At 36.3% G+C, this 17,945-nt stretch overlaps 1 protein-coding gene across 6 annotated transcripts in view; it reads right to left on the bottom strand.

The window, feature by feature from the left end:
• CACNA2D1 (calcium voltage-gated channel auxiliary subunit alpha2delta 1) overlaps nucleotides 1-17,945 on the bottom strand; it is a 440,093-nt gene that overhangs the window by 108,964 nt on the left and 313,184 nt on the right. For all 6 annotated transcript variants that reach the window (XM_072858469.1, XM_072858441.1, XM_072858480.1 and 3 more), the window contains exons 8-10: nucleotides 4,823-4,892; nucleotides 3,925-3,975; nucleotides 2,762-2,861 (exon numbers count right to left, since the gene is read on the bottom strand). In XM_072858469.1, coding sequence (XP_072714570.1) covers nucleotides 2,762-2,861; nucleotides 3,925-3,975; nucleotides 4,823-4,892 — 221 coding nt within the window. The remainder of the gene's footprint in view (nucleotides 1-2,761; nucleotides 2,862-3,924; nucleotides 3,976-4,822; nucleotides 4,893-17,945) is intronic.

Here is a 17,945-nt window from a genome sequence, read left to right as displayed (position 1 = left end):
AAGGTCTCCCCTAAGCCTTCTTTTCTCAATGCTGAACAAACCCAGTTCTCTCAGCCTTTCCTCATAAGGCAGGCTTCTCAGTCCTTTGATCATCTTCGTGGCCCTTCTCTGGACCCTCTCCAGCCTGTCCACATCTTTTTTGTATAGCGGGGACCAAAACTGAACACAGTATTCCAGGTGTGGCCTGACAAGCACTGAGTAGAGTGGGATAATGACTTCATCTCTGCTAGGGATGCCCTTGTTGATGCAACCCAGCATCCTGGTGGCTTTCTTTGCCACAGCAGCACACTGTTCACTCATATTGAGCTGCTTGTCCACCAGGACCCCCAAGTCCCTTTCCACAGAGCTGCTCCCCAGCTGGGTAGATCCCAGCCTGTGCTGCATTCCTGGATTATGTTTTCCCAGGTGCAAGACCTTACACTTGTCCTTGTTGAACTTCATAAGTTTCTTGTTAGCCCACTCTTCCAGCCACTCTTCCAGCCTATCCAGGTCTTCCTGCAGGGTGGCTCTCCCTTCCGAAGTCTTCTCACTTCTCACTTCTCTCACTTAAAGAATGCCTTGTAGTAGTACAACAATTTCTTTCCTATCTATAGCATATGATTCCCTTTCTGTTAGAGAAATAAAATGTCAGAATAGAATGTCTCCCACAATTCCAATACATAAGTCATCTGAACACATGAAAACATAGGTTATACATAAGTAATTGCAATACTGAAAGGATCTAATATGTACTTTTAAATAACTGCATAACACCAAATAGCACTTTATAAAAGATTTAGAGATGTCATGTTCTATTATGTATATTTCTGTGAGTATTGCCTTCCTCTGAGGATGAATGCAATATGACCAAAAAGTCCTCTTCAGTTCTGCAGTCAAATATCTGATGTGTGCCTCTAAAGTTCATTCAAAGAAGAAAGGTCCTTACATACTGCAAGTTACAAACCACTGGGAAAACGTACTGTAGAAAATATTCAAAGATTTCTAGTCCTTTTTTGACACAAATCCCAAGCTTGGGGCCTTGCTAAAATAACATTGAACCTTATCCAATAAAATACCCTGAGCCTAAGGAAGGCTTAGCATTGAGATATAGTGTTTCTGGTCAGCTGGGAGTAAATGAAGGAAAGAGATTGGAAAGCTGTGTAAATCAGGAGGTAGTGGGGGTCCAGATCTTCCAACGGCATGAGCTAGCACAGCTCCACTGAACGCTGTAATCAATTTCCAGCAGTTTAGGATTAGAATTTAAAAAAAAAAAAACAACTAGTGAACCTGACAACAAGATTTCATCTCTCTAATGTCATTACAGAAAAGCTTATTTCCTTTAATAATAATAATTTAAAAATTAGTTTATTTTTTTTCACTGCAGTTTAGACTAAAGAAAACCATCTAACCCACTATTAAAAACGTTAACAAAGGAAATGCCATTGTGCATAAAAGCTTCTCTCTACTACTTGGAGAAAGATCTAGCTAGACTGACAGCACGCAATGAAGCAATAAGTGGTGTTCAAAGAGATTTCTGATATGATATTTCAGGTCTTTCTCCCTGCAGGCTGGCTACAACACATCTGTAGAAGTTGAAAACTGCCTCCAAAATCGTTCCAGAGTTACTCACCATGCAGGCTGTCTCTTGTCATTAAGAGTATGTCGATGTTCCCATCCTAAATCCTTAGAATCAAAGCTCTACAGTTCAACAGCTTAATAAAAAACAAAAAAGCCTTGCCCAAGGCTAGAGCATGACGTCCAAGGTATCAGTCTGAAAACTGAAAGTTGCCCAGACCATCTTCCCCCTCCCCAAATCTATTTCATCTTGCCTTCAGCTTTCTTGAAAACCAGGAATTTGCACTTTAAATTCCAGGCAAGTATTAAAAAGGCCAAAATGCCATTCAAAAAAAAAACCCAAAACTAATTTAAAGAACTATTTTAAAACTCTGTCATACAGAAACAGAAGTTTTAAGTCTGGCAGTCAAGTTTGAAGTGGAGAAATTACATGTAGTACTAAAGTTTCAGACCATGTTCTGAAAGACCTCAACTGCTGAAAAGCCAGTCCCGAAAAAGCCAGCATCTCCTTCATTTAGCAATCCTTAAAATCCTACCCTCCTAATAACCCTCTGACCTGCACATCACATATGCTGTCTCTGTATGCATAATTTATGTGCATTTTTAAGTTTCTTCACAGATCCTTCCCTCTATTACGTTACTTATTAAGGAAAAATTGCTTTGCTACCCATCAAATTGCTAACTGTAGAACTTCTCAGAAGCACCTCTTTGGCAGGTCAGATGTAAGGCTGTACATCTTCTGTCATCATGCATCAACTAACACAAGCAACTCAAATGTCTGCTGTTTGGAAAAAGGAACCTCCCCCTACATTCTCTGGATCATTTTATCTCATACCAAAATATAAAACCACCAATTATTTCAAGAGAATTTGCATATACCAATCAAATAGAAGATGTTCTACACAGACAAGAATAATATATTGGAAAGCAGACTTTGGCTACACAGATGTTTGTTTAAATGACTTTTGCTTTACCTCCTTCATTGTTTGCTGTAGCTAATTAGCCCTTCCCTCAAATGTATCGATAGCAACTAATCTAGGACTTTCATTATACTTCACAAGAAAACAGTAAGCCAAATACAGTATTTTGCAATACACTTTAAGTCTCTTAGCAGCTTAACATTCAAGTATCTCATATCTGGCATTAAAAATAGTTTGCTTATGGCTTTGTTGACAATGCAAATTTTGTGGAAAGAACAGATACTCACTGAAACTACATTCACAAAGTCATCGTCAGACAAGGTCTCTAACATCTCAATGACTGAGGTGCGGATCAGCTTCAATGTCAATCCACTGACACTCCCACTCCTAACAGAAATCCACAAGATAATAGAAAAGTTGAATTTAACAAATTTTATTTAAAACATACAAAGAAAATACAGAGCACCAACAAGCACTCTCACCAACTTTTACACTAAAATTGTCAATAATTCTCCTGAATTCTCCAACTCACCATTACTGTTATTACATTATTATAATAAAAAAATAAGTCCAAAACTGGCATTCAAAGTCTTGTGGCTCAGATGAAGTCATAATGGTACATCATTTCCTCATTTTAATTTCAAGAAATCTGAGAGAGTTTACTACCTTCAACCAATGCGTTATCTAAACATTTTATACTCCTACATATAGATTTACAGCTTTAGATTTTCAGATACCCAAATGACAGCTTGTTTGATTCAAGGCAAAACCTAAGCTGAAGTGCAGAAATAACAAATGTTGATAAACCTCACTGCTGATATGAAAGCACTTCACCACACTTGAAAGCATTAAATGCAAATTCTCTTACAAAGAATTTTGTCAGCATAAAGCAATCTGTTTGACACATCAGGTTCAATGCTTCCTTTAGTCCCTCACCATTAGCTAAACAAAGGAAGCCTTGCCAAGGCAAAGAATTTCTTTACTCACTTTCTATTAATGTTTTATAGTAACCAAACTTGGCAATTTTTAAATATGTACGGTAAAACATGCGAAGTCTGCACACATTCTCATCTTTCCAGCTCATGAAATCATGATTAAATCTACTGTAATGCTTCTAGTCATTTGTTTTTAGGTTTGTGTTTTACAACAAATCTTGCCATGCCCATGATAAATTTTCAATTGATTACTGCAGTAATTAAGAATCTGAAAGCAGAATAATATTAAAATGATTAAAACACACTTCCTTGTGCCCAGTTTAAATAACTTTCAGGTTTGATTTGCGCCTTTTGGAACTATTTTTTCCTATGTATTTATTTTGTTCATACCAAGATTTTCGATCCTTGCATATAAGGACTTCTTAATCCTCTCCCTTTTTCAGCATACAGATTTGTTCAATATATCTAAGTACTTTTATCCCTCTAATGTCAATATCCAGACATTAAACACTTACGCATCAACTAAAATAAGCATGTCTTTGGGAGATGCAGCTCCTTGGATATACCTGAAATAAATAAAGGGTACAAATGACACAAATTTGAAAACACATTTGATGTGTGTGATGGAAGACATTCTGCGATCTCTAAACTGAATCTAGCTGAACCAACAAAATCTTCCTTTTGTAGCTAGTAGAAAACCATGTGCTATCATTTTCTCTCTTACTGTGTCTTCTAAGTAAACCAAAGTCCAAACTGCATTAGGAAAACCTGGAAGCAGGATACACTGATCAAAATTCACTATTTTCAGATGTTGATAACTGAAAAACATGGATGCTATTTCAGAGCTAAAGATCTTGATGACAGATGAATTATTACATCAGCCCAGCTTAGGGAAAAATACTTCATCCTTTGAAAGAATATATTCAACTAGTATGAATCCAAGTATCAATATACGTTATGCCTTGAGAGCCTTACAGAAAAAAACCATGAGAACCAATCCCACTGTTCTCTGTCTTTTACCAGTCTAGTGATTTTTTTGGTAGTCTAAACCACTGAGGCATATTTGTAAACACTTGCAAAAGTCTGAAAGAATGGTTCAATCTAATAATCTGAATTACATTTGATTTTGCACACAATCAAAGTTTTTAATTGCCTTATACCTATTTGATAGTTATCCTCCTATGAAAAGGTCCAGGTAATGCAGCAGTACGATGCACTATAATGGATATTGCATAACAAATAGTATGATTTGAAAATTGTTTATTCAGAAGAATTAACTGATTTTATAAAAAGAAAATAGCAATATCTAAAAGTAAGGACTATTAGATATAAATAATCATAAAAAAATTGTCTTTACAGTCATATCTAGAAAATAAGTGACGTATATACATCAGTCCTTGAAAGAAAGCTTACCATGGTCTTCTGCGAACATCATACAGATCTATTTTGTTTGGAGTTCGACTTTTATCCACCCATGGGGAAGCTAAAAAAAGAAAAAAATAATTGTATAAAATAAATTAAAAACTTTACCTTGAGTATTTTAAATACAACGGTATAATGAATCAATATCAAAGACTTTGCACTATATAAATATCAATATTTGGTATGGATAAAATATTCTGTATTTGTGTAATCTGTTTTGGAAATACCTATATATACTCCTATATATATGAGCATACAATATAATGCAACAAAACCATATATAGATAAAGACCTTAAAGGGTCCAATAGTGTGGAAGAAACAGGTACTGACTATAATTGACTACTGACTTAAATGGAACCAGAATTTCAACGAAAGTACTTTAGAATATGAAGTAACTTTTTTTTGGACAAGAAAGTACTTATTCTAAAACCACTTATTAGTTAATTAATGTTGTATACAATAGTACTGTGCTGATCTAAAGCTCAGCTACACATCTAAAAAATTATCCACTGACTCAAGAGAGCTTTACTTAAAAATGCAAAGTAGAAAAGTAACATGAATGTATTGTATTTTCTGAAAATAAAATGAGATGGAAATATTTGTGTCTCTGTAAAGAAAATGCTAAGATTAATAACATTTTGCAAGTATTTAATCTAAGCTTTACCATAATTTTAAGCAAGGGTAGGCATGTTTTCCTTACTGAAAAACAAAATGAGCCTTTCAAAACCATTTGACAGCTTAACGAACACAAATAAAAACGTGAAACATTACATGAGATGAAATAATGTTCTGTAATTTGCTCTCTCACTGTATGCCAACAGCATCGGGAGAGCTATTTCCTGACATTAATCATTTTTCTGTCTAGGAAATAAAGAAAGATATAGGCAGCTCCAGGATTCTTCCTGAAAAAAACATTCATCTAAGACAAATGGGAAGAATTATGATATTTCTATCCATGAATATAAAAGAAGCCACCAGCTTAGAGCAGCTGCCTATTTTTTATTTTACTAAATGAACCCTTTCCTAAGTGACCATAACCTGAGCTGGCACATCAGTTACCAGAATGTTTAAACAGAGCATAACCCACAAAACATTTATCAGTATAGATTTATCAGCCCCAGAAAACCCTGCATATTGTTGCACAGCAGAAGAATCTCAGACTCTATACCAGTATTGTTTATGATCTGACTAGACCACCTGACAGGTCCTTTGCGATCCGAAGGGATAAGGATCTTTGAAATTTCCAGAAATGAGAGAATAGAATTTTTGAGACTGGTATATGTCAAATTTGTAACTTAAGTATCATTACTTAGGTATGCACAGGTTAAATTCACCAGTGTTTTATGAGCCTGAAGCCATGGTTAGCACATGTTCAATCATGGACTTTTTGTGTCCATCCGGACTAACCCATCGATTATAATTCCATCTGAAAATCCATCCTTAAAATACACTCCCTGAGACTTGCAAAATCTGCATCCAATGTACTCATTTCAGTTTGTATTATGAGTAATTTAGGTAAAATAGCAAATATAAATCAAGGTACTGACCAACACTGCTGTATCTTTGCCCAAACTTTCAGTCTTTCCGCTAACTTCCAATAAAGGGCTATGCCCTATCAAATCCGTCCATCTTAATCAACCCATATCTTGAACAGTCTTCATAAACTGAGAATTATTTGAATGTGTGCATCTAGATTTTTTTCAAAACAACGGATAAAATGTAATTTACACTGCTAGTGTGACAATAACTCTTAGCAATCTCCATTAAGAAGTGAATTAAATTTATTCTTTTTTTTTTAATGGTATTTTTTTCATATAAAAGATAAGTCCCACTCCTTAACTGCATTCTCCAAAGCAAATGGAAGTGATTCAAAGAGAATTTGAACACAGAAGCTGAAGAAGAGTGCTTCTAACATCATCATATTCTGCTATAACAGCAGATACCGACACAGGTATTAATTTAAAATTGAATCAATTTTCTAAAGGCTCACAAAATAACAGATTAGCTCCTTAGCTAACATAAATTATCTACTGAAAACCATCACATGAACATTTAGCTACAATTTATCTATCATAACCTTCAAGATGATAGTGTATCTTACTTCACATACTACTTTGAACTACAACCTAACTTTTCTAAATTCTGAACTAAAATTTACAGAAATATGGGTTAAGATTAAATTTTGTCTGGGTAACAGAAGAAAATACGAGAAATAATCCAGCTACCTTATTCTGCAAAATCTGAGAGCTACAAATGTATGTTAACGTAATACCACCTGACAAGTAAGCACAGAATTTCCTTGAGGTCAACACCAGTTGCCTAGACAGAACACACTTCACTATTCGGTCCTTTAGGCCAAATATAGTGTGGGAAATCTTTCACAAACATGAAGAGGCAAAATTAATACTAACTTAAACTTGTGAGGAAACATCAATAATAAAATTCGATATACCTGAAACTTTCCCTAATATTTCCAAAAGCACTAAAAGGCTCTGTATAACAAAAGCTAGGTTTTTTTAACTGGAATACAGACCAGAACAATGCTTTTTTAACTTTTTTTTTTCTTTTATTTCCCTCTCTTTATGGAGAGAATGCTCAAAACTTCTTGTTGAGACAGAATAAAATGAAGGCTCTGAAAACAAATCTTTCCAAATCACTCTTCAGAGGAGGTTCTTCTGTTAAGACTTGAGCAACTAAGCCTTGCACTCAGTTCTACCATAGTTTTTCAGTAGCTTCCTGGATTGCAACAAAGGTCAAACTGTCCCTTTCAGGCTACATCTATATTAGTAAGTTAAAAAGGACAATGGAAGGGAAGACATTCACCAGAACTAGATGATGAACTATTACAATGCTCCAGTTATACCCTTAGCCCACAAAAGAAACTGTGAATAAACCACTCAGCACACTACTTACAGCCTATCTATTCCTTTTGGAGATTACTGTGAATGGTAACATTTACAGTTTTTCATTTTGGGAGATGAACACAACAGCTAAATTCTGCAACTTCTCTTTCACTAGCTTGGCCCTTTCAGTATGCACAGTCCTGGAAAGATCATCAGCAGCTTCAGAGAGATCTGGAGAAGGTCTTTAAAAACATTATTCCTTACCATGCCGTTAAGCTAGTATTTTCTGTGCCACATGTCAATAAGTTTTTTTTTCCTAATGAATATATTACCTTCTGTTGAGACAAATATAACAAGCACCTACATGCTTAAGTTTCCATGTGAGGAAATTTTTCTGGATTTATGCTGTGACTACAAAATTTTTCATCAGATATTAATGAGTGTTGGATCATACAAACGCTAATTAAGAAATAAAATATTTACTGAGAAAACTAGTTCTATTGATCTTTATTATGTTTTCTACAACAGTTTACATAATCTAGTAGTAAGTCTGTGCATGGCTAAACATAAATAAGGACTCAGCCCGTAGTATCTAAAATTTCATTCACACCAAAGAAGTGCTGAATTCCCTCTTCAACCTCAAGAATTAACATGACTAAATTACTCATTCAACCTAAACGCTCTCTGGATTAACACTTTTAATTTTAGATGGCTTTGAATGGTCTCAAATCTATTCACTGGCTTTGGTTACATTCTGAGTATTTAAGGATCTTATTGAAATTGCTATTACTAGGAAACTGAAATTCCCTTAGGACATTTGATCTCCAATGATCTAATTTTAATTTACCCTGATTTAATATTTTAAAAAATCGGTTTTTAAAAGATGATAAATGTTCTCTATACAAAAATAAATAATTGTGCATTTATAATTATAAAGGAAATAATTAGAAGGGATGGAGACCACTGAAAAAGACATGCGTTGCCTTGGTCCATATACAGAACATGCTATAAAGCCATTTGGGGAAACTGGCTTACATCTTACTGACAAAAGCCATTATATTGTCTAAGATGAAAGCAAAATGAAATACACAAAAAGATGATTACACTTTTTCCTAAAAAACTAAAATTGAAGATCAAGGATTTTGAGATTTACAGTTTTATTTATATAACCTATTGTTTAAAACATGCATTTTAATCAGATGCCTTGGAACCTGGCTCACCGAATGTCTTGAAGAAGTCAGCCTCACCGTGTTTCATCGTTGCATACTAATAACTTTGAACTATGTCAACACTACACAGTTCTCTCTTGCATACATTAGGCTTTAGTCATGTTCTTCTTTGATGATCTTCTTGTTTGGCATATGGTTAGATTTGATATTTTATAAATTATTCATTGGATTTGATATCCCTCCCACTTCTGCTGTTTGCATTATGGAGATATAGGCCTGGCTACATTTCAAGCAAGAGTAAGACATGCTCTGCACATGTAGGGTGGAAATCCTCAGTTTTGTTGATTACACACAAAATCAATTCATGCAGTACAGAGGTTGTCACAAGGTAAAGCCTAAATGAAAGTATTCCTCAGGAAAGGGAAACCTTGGGTACATCTGCCCATTTTTAACTCATTAGATGATTCCAGAGGCACAGGTGAGTGTCATGGGGGAGGCCCTCCTGAAAGTCCTGCTGAATGAGACCTCAGTTACATCTGCCCCGCTCTGCTGGTTATGTGCAAGGAACAAAGAGGCACAGATGAATTATTAACAGCTTTACATCCCTGTAGCACATTTGGGGAAAGAGGCTAAAAGCTGATAGTAAGACAGGTAACAAATGCCAATTATCAAATCCCAGACAGCATCATCTTATTCTGACTCAAACTTCATACCTTTCCTTCTCAGAAGGTTACTAGGTAGTCAACCTCAATATAGAATTTACTAGGTTAGGCAAACAAATACATGTTCAAGTTGATTTTTACCTTGCTATCTCTCAAATAAACATTCATGTGAATATTCAAAACATCCATAACCACAGACTATTCAATTCCCTGTGCCAGATTCAGTAAAGTCTTCCTCAGATGGAGCAAAGGTGCAACCTACAGCTTATACTTTGCTTTTGGTTTCATTTCATATTTCTTCTCATCTTTTACTGAACTTTTGTGAACAAAACTGCATTCAGGTATGCGATAGCCCACAGTAGTTGGGAAATGTGGTATTCTTCAGTTTACTACTCAGAAAGAAGTCACGTGAATTTTGGTGTAGTAGTAGCACCTTTGCAGAATTACTTAGGGTTTTTTCAGTAAAAGGTGAAAAGTGACAAGACATGGTAGTTAAGAATAATAAACAGCCGTAACTTTAATAACCCCTAACAGCAATCATCATAAAGTGTTTTGCACTGCTATACTTAAAACTCAGGATATTTATATCACAATGATGTCTTGGATTAATAACCGATTAGTACTACCCCGCCCAAGGCAGAGATTGATCCTGACCAGCTCCATGCTACCACAGAAGATGTTCAGTCAAGACTGAACGCAGCCACTTCTTAACTATTTTACTCACAAAATGACTTAAAATTGCCAAGAGCTCAAATTATCTTCGGGTAAAACCTAATATAGACAGCTCTGTGCAATGTCCTCTGTAACTTTTATAGCACCATCACTATACAGAAAGGAGAGGATAATAATCTCACAGAGGTTTTTTTTCAGAAGGTATTACCTATGTGGTTATGGGCAATACTGGGCTCAGTTTCATCCCAGATCAGTTCAGCAATGAGTTTTATATGGGAACAGTCTGTATGTAAAAAAATCCATTGCTTTATTGATCCCAATATGCCAAGAGAAATGAAAGCGATTTGAACCAGTAACACATACTGCAGTCTGCAACTTAAAATTAACCTCTCAAATGACTCTGTGTTATCCCAGTTCAGAGGCAAATATTTCTGCTTCTGCATGTATAAACTGAATTTCATCCTCAATAAGAGTGTTGCTCACGTTGGTTTCACCTGGACCAACTACCATTCCCGCAAAGTGGGCTGGAGTATCCTTAGAGCCTGAGGAGAAAAGGTACAGAAGCTACAAGATGGTTTTGTTGTTTTGGTTTTGGGGCTTGGTTTTTTTTTCCTCCCATAAAAGCAAATTCAGGAGATTTCAATTTGTATTAGAAAAACACAGAGATGGTAGGAACTTCAGCATGAAGTTATGGTGGGCTGCTCGCTGCAATTTCATTAACTCACTAGAAATAACGCATTATCCTGTAACTGAGTGGATCTGCTTGCACAATTACAACATTCAGCACATCAGTTTTGCAAAATGAGCCACAGTTAAACATATTGTAAGATTTTCCATATCATGAGTATGGTTAGATCCAAATCATGTCAGCCCATGTCCTTTCCTCCCAGATATCAACAAAAAAAGGAAGTGGACAACTCTCAAAGAGGCTTTTTTCAATGCAATAAGTAGAACTATCCAACCTACAAAGTAATTGCAGTAATTGGTAATTTATAAGCTGCATTACTTGGGGTTTTATTTTGGTTTTATTTTTTTTACTCCAAAGGCTCCTTTAAATGTTGAGTTGTTAACAGGAATTGACAGCTATAAAATATAAAACCTTTTGCAAAAAAAGGTGAAGTTCTTAGTTTTTCAAGGCTTTTGATTCATTTTGTATGGATTTTTTAGGCTTTCTAGTCTCTTAGTATCTGCTTCAGTAATGACTTTCTTTGGAGAGTTCAATATCATGGCCACAACACTATTGCTTGCCATTAATGGTTAACACAAGAGCAGCTGTGCACAGCAAGTCCTTCATTTGGAGAGATATCGTTTTATTTTATTAGAAATTGATTTTTAAAGCTCTTCTGTTATTAATTTCTCTAAGCAGGGAATGCTCCAGTAGCTGAGCGAGACATGCTTCACCTACATCTGGAAATAGGTTCAAGATTTTTTTTTTAAATGAGGGGGAAGAGATAATACTACCTCTTCTCTATCCATATTTTTACTCCAAAAATTTTAAAACATTAGGGACAAAATTATTTTTCTGGATAACCAGCGCTGCAGCATTATCTTTTCTTTATCTGTGAATGTCTCCATTTAACACCTTATAAGCCCTAATTACACAGGAAGATTTGAATATCCTAGTAAAATACTGGCATGAGCAATGTAAAGAGACTTTTCCCTAATTAATTAAACTTCCCATCATATTATACTTCTTTATTATATAGATAAACAAAGTAAGGCTAAATACAAGACTAATCTACAGTAAAAAAAGGAAAGAATACAACAGTTCTTATCACTGTACTCTTCAGCACTGATATTACAAAGACCCTGGGAAGATTAACACACCTGCTGATGTTTAAACAATGCTACGAATTTCAGTATGAGTTAATGAATATAATAGCACAGTGAATCTTAAAAAACTTGGCTGTTATACATATTCCTGGCTTGAATCCCTAACCTTCAGAGGATCACTGAAGAAGTCATTTTATCTCTCTATACCTGTTTCTTTTATCTGCAAAATCAGGACGGTGACATTTTTATTACTTTTGAACCATGCTTTGAGACCTACTGAGAAAGATGAAGAGAAAATGCTATACAGTACTAAATGGGCCTAGGACCAATACAGGTAAGCACTTAAATAAGCCTTAGGGGGCTGTCAACTTGAGGAAAACAGTGACTACAGCTAACAAAATAAAGATGGTTTGGCTTGTAGTTAGTAGAGAACAAAGAATTATGTCTCTACTGATAAACAAAATAGGGGTGAGAACTATTCTCATTTTCACATTACAAATCATTTGGCTTTGACTCCCCTCTGAATCTCTTCAGCCTTATGACACCTTGCCGGGAGTTAGTTTAAAATGTCTGAAGGAAGGTGACAGTTGAGTTGTTGCCTGTCAGAAGGTGTTTTGGGGAAGAAAATTAAGCTGTGTGTTATATGCCATGCAGTATACATATGTCCTGCAGTATAGCATAAAATAACCTAGGGGTGTTTGAGAACATGAAGCCTCCTAGAATAGAACAGGAGAACCTTGTAGTATAGAAGAAACAAAACAGGGTTCAGTGCTGTCCATTGGGAAAGGCTGCCAGCATGTGTTGTCCCTTCAGTCACACCATGGGGCTGTCTAAAGGATGCTAATAAAACTCTGACTTGTTCCGTTTACTAATACAGACATACCTTTAAAGCTGAGGGAGCAGATAAACTTAAGAAACACCTGTATGCATGATTAAGACATGCACAGATGTGCTTAAAGTAAGAATTAAGATTACGTAGACATTCAGTTCCAAAATTACAATCTTGTTCGGTATCTACTAATTTAGCTAAGAAGGACTTGAACTTCACAGATACTTTGCAACTTGAATTAAATACTTCTCAAGTAAACAGAGTCACGTCTCCATAAATAACAGGACTGCCAACACCTTGAAATGCTACTTCATGTCTAGTTCACCTGGAAGTCTGGCTAAGAGTCAGTCTCCTTAGGAAATAATATTTTTCTTCATGAGTATGAAATTCCTAAAGTTCACCTAAGAAGTTGATATCATAGCACTTTTTACTGGCTTTCCCATAGTTATATGAACCTGGGCAGAGCCAAAACAAAGCCCTCCTCTACCCATTTCCTTTCTTCTCCCACCCTTCTTCTCTAACATGGGTAAGGTCAAACAAAGATGACAAATATGTGTGTCTAGGCTACATGATAAGAGAAGGGCCACAGAGCTGCAGGCTGGAAGCTGCTTTTTCCTCTGTGGAAAAAAAACAAAACAACCAGACAGAGAGAAGTCACAGAGCTATGTAGCACTTTGGGAGAGTGGAAGTTGCCAGACACACCACATTGGGAAAGCAAGTTTTAAATGTAATTTCCCATAGGCCCTTGTTAAATCTCCAGATGGAAGTGGGAAGATTTGGGACATTTGAGGACAGGATAGTATTTCTTCTTCGGTTTTATTTTTATTATCAATCGCCTCAACTTTTTGGATCTTGACCAAGTGTGGCACACTGCCACCTTCAGCACGCTGCAGACCAAATACTGTCACACCGAGTCTAGCTTCAACGTTTCTTCACAGAAGATGCTGAATCTATTCATGCATCATCATGCTACTGTTATGGCTATATAAAATCCACTGACTGCAATCTGAAACTATCCATATCAGTACTATCCTTTCTAGTACTACCTTTGGCAGATATTATTTAGTATACTTCCTCAAAAGAGCTGAGTCAGTGTTGCTGATCAAACAGTTTTTTACTAAACATTCATCTACATCAAGAGTGTGTTTTCATTTGAGTAATCCTTTGCGGCCTAACTTTCTTAAGTGTATTTATTGCTATAACTAGAAAGCCTCCTATATCATATTTAACTGCAAATAAATGCCTGCTGTCTGCAGTCCAAAACAAAATGCATCCTTTACTAAGGATCTGAGCCTTACAAAAAAAAAAAACAACCAAAACAAAACACAGAGAGAGGTGGTATCTGGCAAAAGGCACATAAATACAAAGTGTTTTTTAAATTTGTTTAATTAGTAATTGCTACAGTGAAAATAATATGCTTCCCATTGCAGTATTTTAATGAAACATTGATTAACAATTATAATCCTCATTACTTCTATAATTAAGAAGGATTTCAAGATTAAAATAGGAACTGGTTGGTTTGTACCTACACTTCCAAGTAGCCTGCCAAAAATTTGATATTAAATTGTTCTTTCAGATAGCTGCTTTCTGAAACCTAGCAGTAAAATTAGCTGGGTAGATGCGTCACAAAACGTCAGTAACTTAATATCTGTCAAACTATATTAAACTAATTAAATTAATTTATTTTTGTGTAACAGATTTGTCCACTGGTCTGTGGTTAATTATTAATTAAATCTGCAGTCTGATCTATATTAAAGTACTTTTCTGTCTACATGGAGTCAACGAAGCTCTACACGTGGAAGCCCACAGGGAATGGATTCAAGATTTAAAGAAAAAAAAAAGTTTAATTTTTCAAACTCCTGCCACCAAAGAAAAATATCTTTGGAAATAATATTATAAAAAACAAACAAACAAACAAACAAACAAACCAAAACCTGACCTACGTTATAGATTCTAGGTGGCCCTGCTTCAGCAGGAGGGTTGGTCCAGGTGACTTCCAGAGGTTTCTTCCAACCTCAACCATTCTGTGATTCTGTGATTATTGTCACTTATTCTTACCTTTTAAAAAGGTATCAGATATTCTGTATTAGATAGTCCCTATCTGGTGAATGAGATACATCTTTCCAGAACACTCATGCATTTCAGGTGTCTATTTGGAGTATCTTATCCTCTGAGGATGACCATATTTCCCCTTTTCTTTTAAAGCATTCCAGAAATGAAAGTTTTGGATATTAAAATACTATGTTGTGCTATTTGCAATTTTATGTCTTTGCAAGTTTCAGTTGGATTGGAATGAATTGGTAATTTCAATGATCTTGCTAAAATGCTGTCAGATTACTGCTTTTAATTTGAATCACAAACTGCTGAAACCCTATGTCTGGACTAGAATTAGGCAAGTGTCATCTTAAACTGACATCTTAAAAGCTAATACCAGTTTCTAGAATTAGAAGTATAAACTCAAAAATTAGGCAGGAAGATGTACCTCTACTAGTACTACTAAGAAGGTGCTTCAACATTTACAGTAATTTGTGCTCTCTTGCCATCTCACAGAGAATCCAAATTTTAAACTTGGTAGCTCACAGTTTTCCCAATGAAACTCTTCTGAATTTGTTTACTGTATCCAAAAACTTGCCTTTCAGAATTCCATAATATCAGATTTCAGGAGGGTTTGCTTAAAAAAAACCCACAAAATACATTTCAGCTTTCTTTCATGGTAGTGGTGAAAACTGAGTCTTACTCTTGAGTTATACATAAATAATGGAAAACTGTTCCCTTGCAGGACAAAGGCTGGAAACTTCTACAAATATTTTTAAACCTGGTGGATTTTGTAAAGAAACTAGAATTGAAAACATGCATTCAAGACAACTGAGCCCTTAGACAAAAACAAAAAGGAAAGGAAAGAAGTTAGTTATATGCCCAGTCCTGTCTTGCCTTCTGGAGACAACTCAGCTAAAATTCTGTTTGCAAACTGAACATTAAGAAACACGAAGCATTTTCTCATACAAGTTAGACGTGGGAGATGTTCGGAAAAGCTGATTGTGATTTCCTGTTGAAAAGAAGAAAAGAAGCTGTAACTAATTCCCCAAAATGCCACCGCGTAAACAGAGATTCCTTGTTTTCTGAGATGACTCAAGACAGCCTCTGAGCATGCACTGGACAGTACTGCAGGGTAATGACCTCAGGGGCCCTGTGGCTGCCAGTCAGACAGGACCTTACACAAAACAGTATCACGTCTAACAGAACGCAATACGTATTCACTACATGCCTTTATGGCTGGGTCTGGCTTTTCTGGTCAGGCTTGTCGATGCAAGTAACTGAAATTCTGATTTCAGTTACATTCCGGCACATGGATATTTAAAACTGTGCATACTTTTACCCTTTTTTTTTTTAATTCCCAAATTTCAATGCAGCTTGAATTTCATTTTCCTGAATCTGATCTCATCCATCACATTGTATCTTCTTGCTGTGGAAATTAAGTTTAGTAACAAAAGCTTAAACAATAGAAATCCGTCCCCTATAACTTCATGAGAATGTTTTATTTACCTGCATATGGGTCACAAAGGATTCTGTACGTACTGCTTACAAGGCTAAGTCCATGAGCAAAAATGCCTCTGGTAATGATATGCTTGTAACACGAAGACCGAGGCATTACAGTTGGCTGTGAAAACACTCACTTAAAATGTCTGAGCCATTTGATTTCAATGACTTGACAATTTCACCAGTCAGTCTGCTAACTTGTTTTAACAATTTTAACATATTAACTATTGTTAAGAATTATTAAATGTCAAAACATTTAAATGAAATGTTCAGAAAATATCCAAATTTTGAGCATATTGTATATTAAACCTGTAACATTTCACATTTTTGATGTTGTCATGGTTTAACCCCAGCTGGCAACTAAGCCGCTCGCTCACTCTCCCTTGGTGGGATGGGGGAGAGAATCAGAAGAGTAAAAGTGAGAAAACTCGGGGGTTGAGATAAAGACAGTTTAATAGGGAAAGCAGAAGCCGTGCACACAAGCAAAGCAAACCAAGGAATTCATTCACTCTTTCCCATGGGCAGGCAGGTGTTCAGCCATCTCCAGGAAAGCAGGGCTCCATCACACATAACGGTGACTTGGGAAGACAAACGCCATCACTCCGAACGTCCCCCCTTCTTTCTTCTTCCCCAGCTTTATACGCTGAGCATGACGCCATATGGTATGGAATAGCCCTTTGGTCAGCTGGGGTCAGCTGTCCCAGCTGTGTCCCCTCCCAGCTTCTTGTGCAAGCCCAGCCTACTCGCTGTCAAGCCAGTATGAGAAGCTGCAAAGTCCTTGACTGCTTAGCAACAACTAAAACATCAGTGTGTTATCAACATTATTCTCATTCTAAATCCAAAATATGGCACTATACCAGCTACTATGAAGAAAATTAACTCTACCCCAGCCAAAATGAGCACAGATGTGTTAGTAGTAGCTCTGTGTTAATGACAGATGTAATGGCCAATGGTTACTTGAATAGAAAATTTTCACCATGCAGAATCCAAAGTACTTGCAAGGTAACTTCATTACACCCAGTGTAATTTCAGATCGTTTGCGAACAACCACTGCAAGGCCTGTACCTAGTTTTTCCACTGATGGATGAACACAGACAGAAAATGTATGGAGTCTTTTTTTCATCCTCAATCAATAAGCCAACAAATGCAATTCAGTTTCTGAGCAGAAGGAAGTTGTCTGGTGCTACTTTGTTTCAGCAAACATTATTTCCCCTTTGAGAAAGAGGGAAATTATTAAGGGAAAGCAGAAGAGATTATGGAATAAATTGTAGTCTCATGCAAATATGCTTATTTCTTCAGATAAAATCAGTCTGTTCCTTAAAAACAAAGGGCCCTACATGCACCAGCAGGCTCTGCAGCCTCCTAGGCGACTGCTGCCTATGTTCAAGTCCATGTTGACATGGTGCCAGGTGTAACCTGGGATTACTGATGTGGGAAGAGAGGAGGGACAAAAAGCTGCAAGAAATCTCCTGGAGGCATCTGCCTCTTGGCTTGGGAGCTTCATTTCAGCTCAAGCACTTGCTCCTTGCCTGAGCTAGATTGTGTGGATGTCTATGCCCCATGTTGTACTTTGCTGATCCTGACTCAGGGACTTCCTGGCCTGACCTCAGAGCTGCCTTGTCGATATG

This window comes from Ciconia boyciana, chromosome 1, assembly GCF_034638445.1.
Source record: "Ciconia boyciana chromosome 1, ASM3463844v1, whole genome shotgun sequence".
In the NCBI taxonomy this organism is placed as follows: Eukaryota; Metazoa; Chordata; class Aves; order Ciconiiformes; family Ciconiidae; genus Ciconia; species Ciconia boyciana.
The sequence above is the reverse complement of the archived record's forward strand: the minus strand, read 5'-3'. Positions and strand labels throughout refer to the sequence as shown.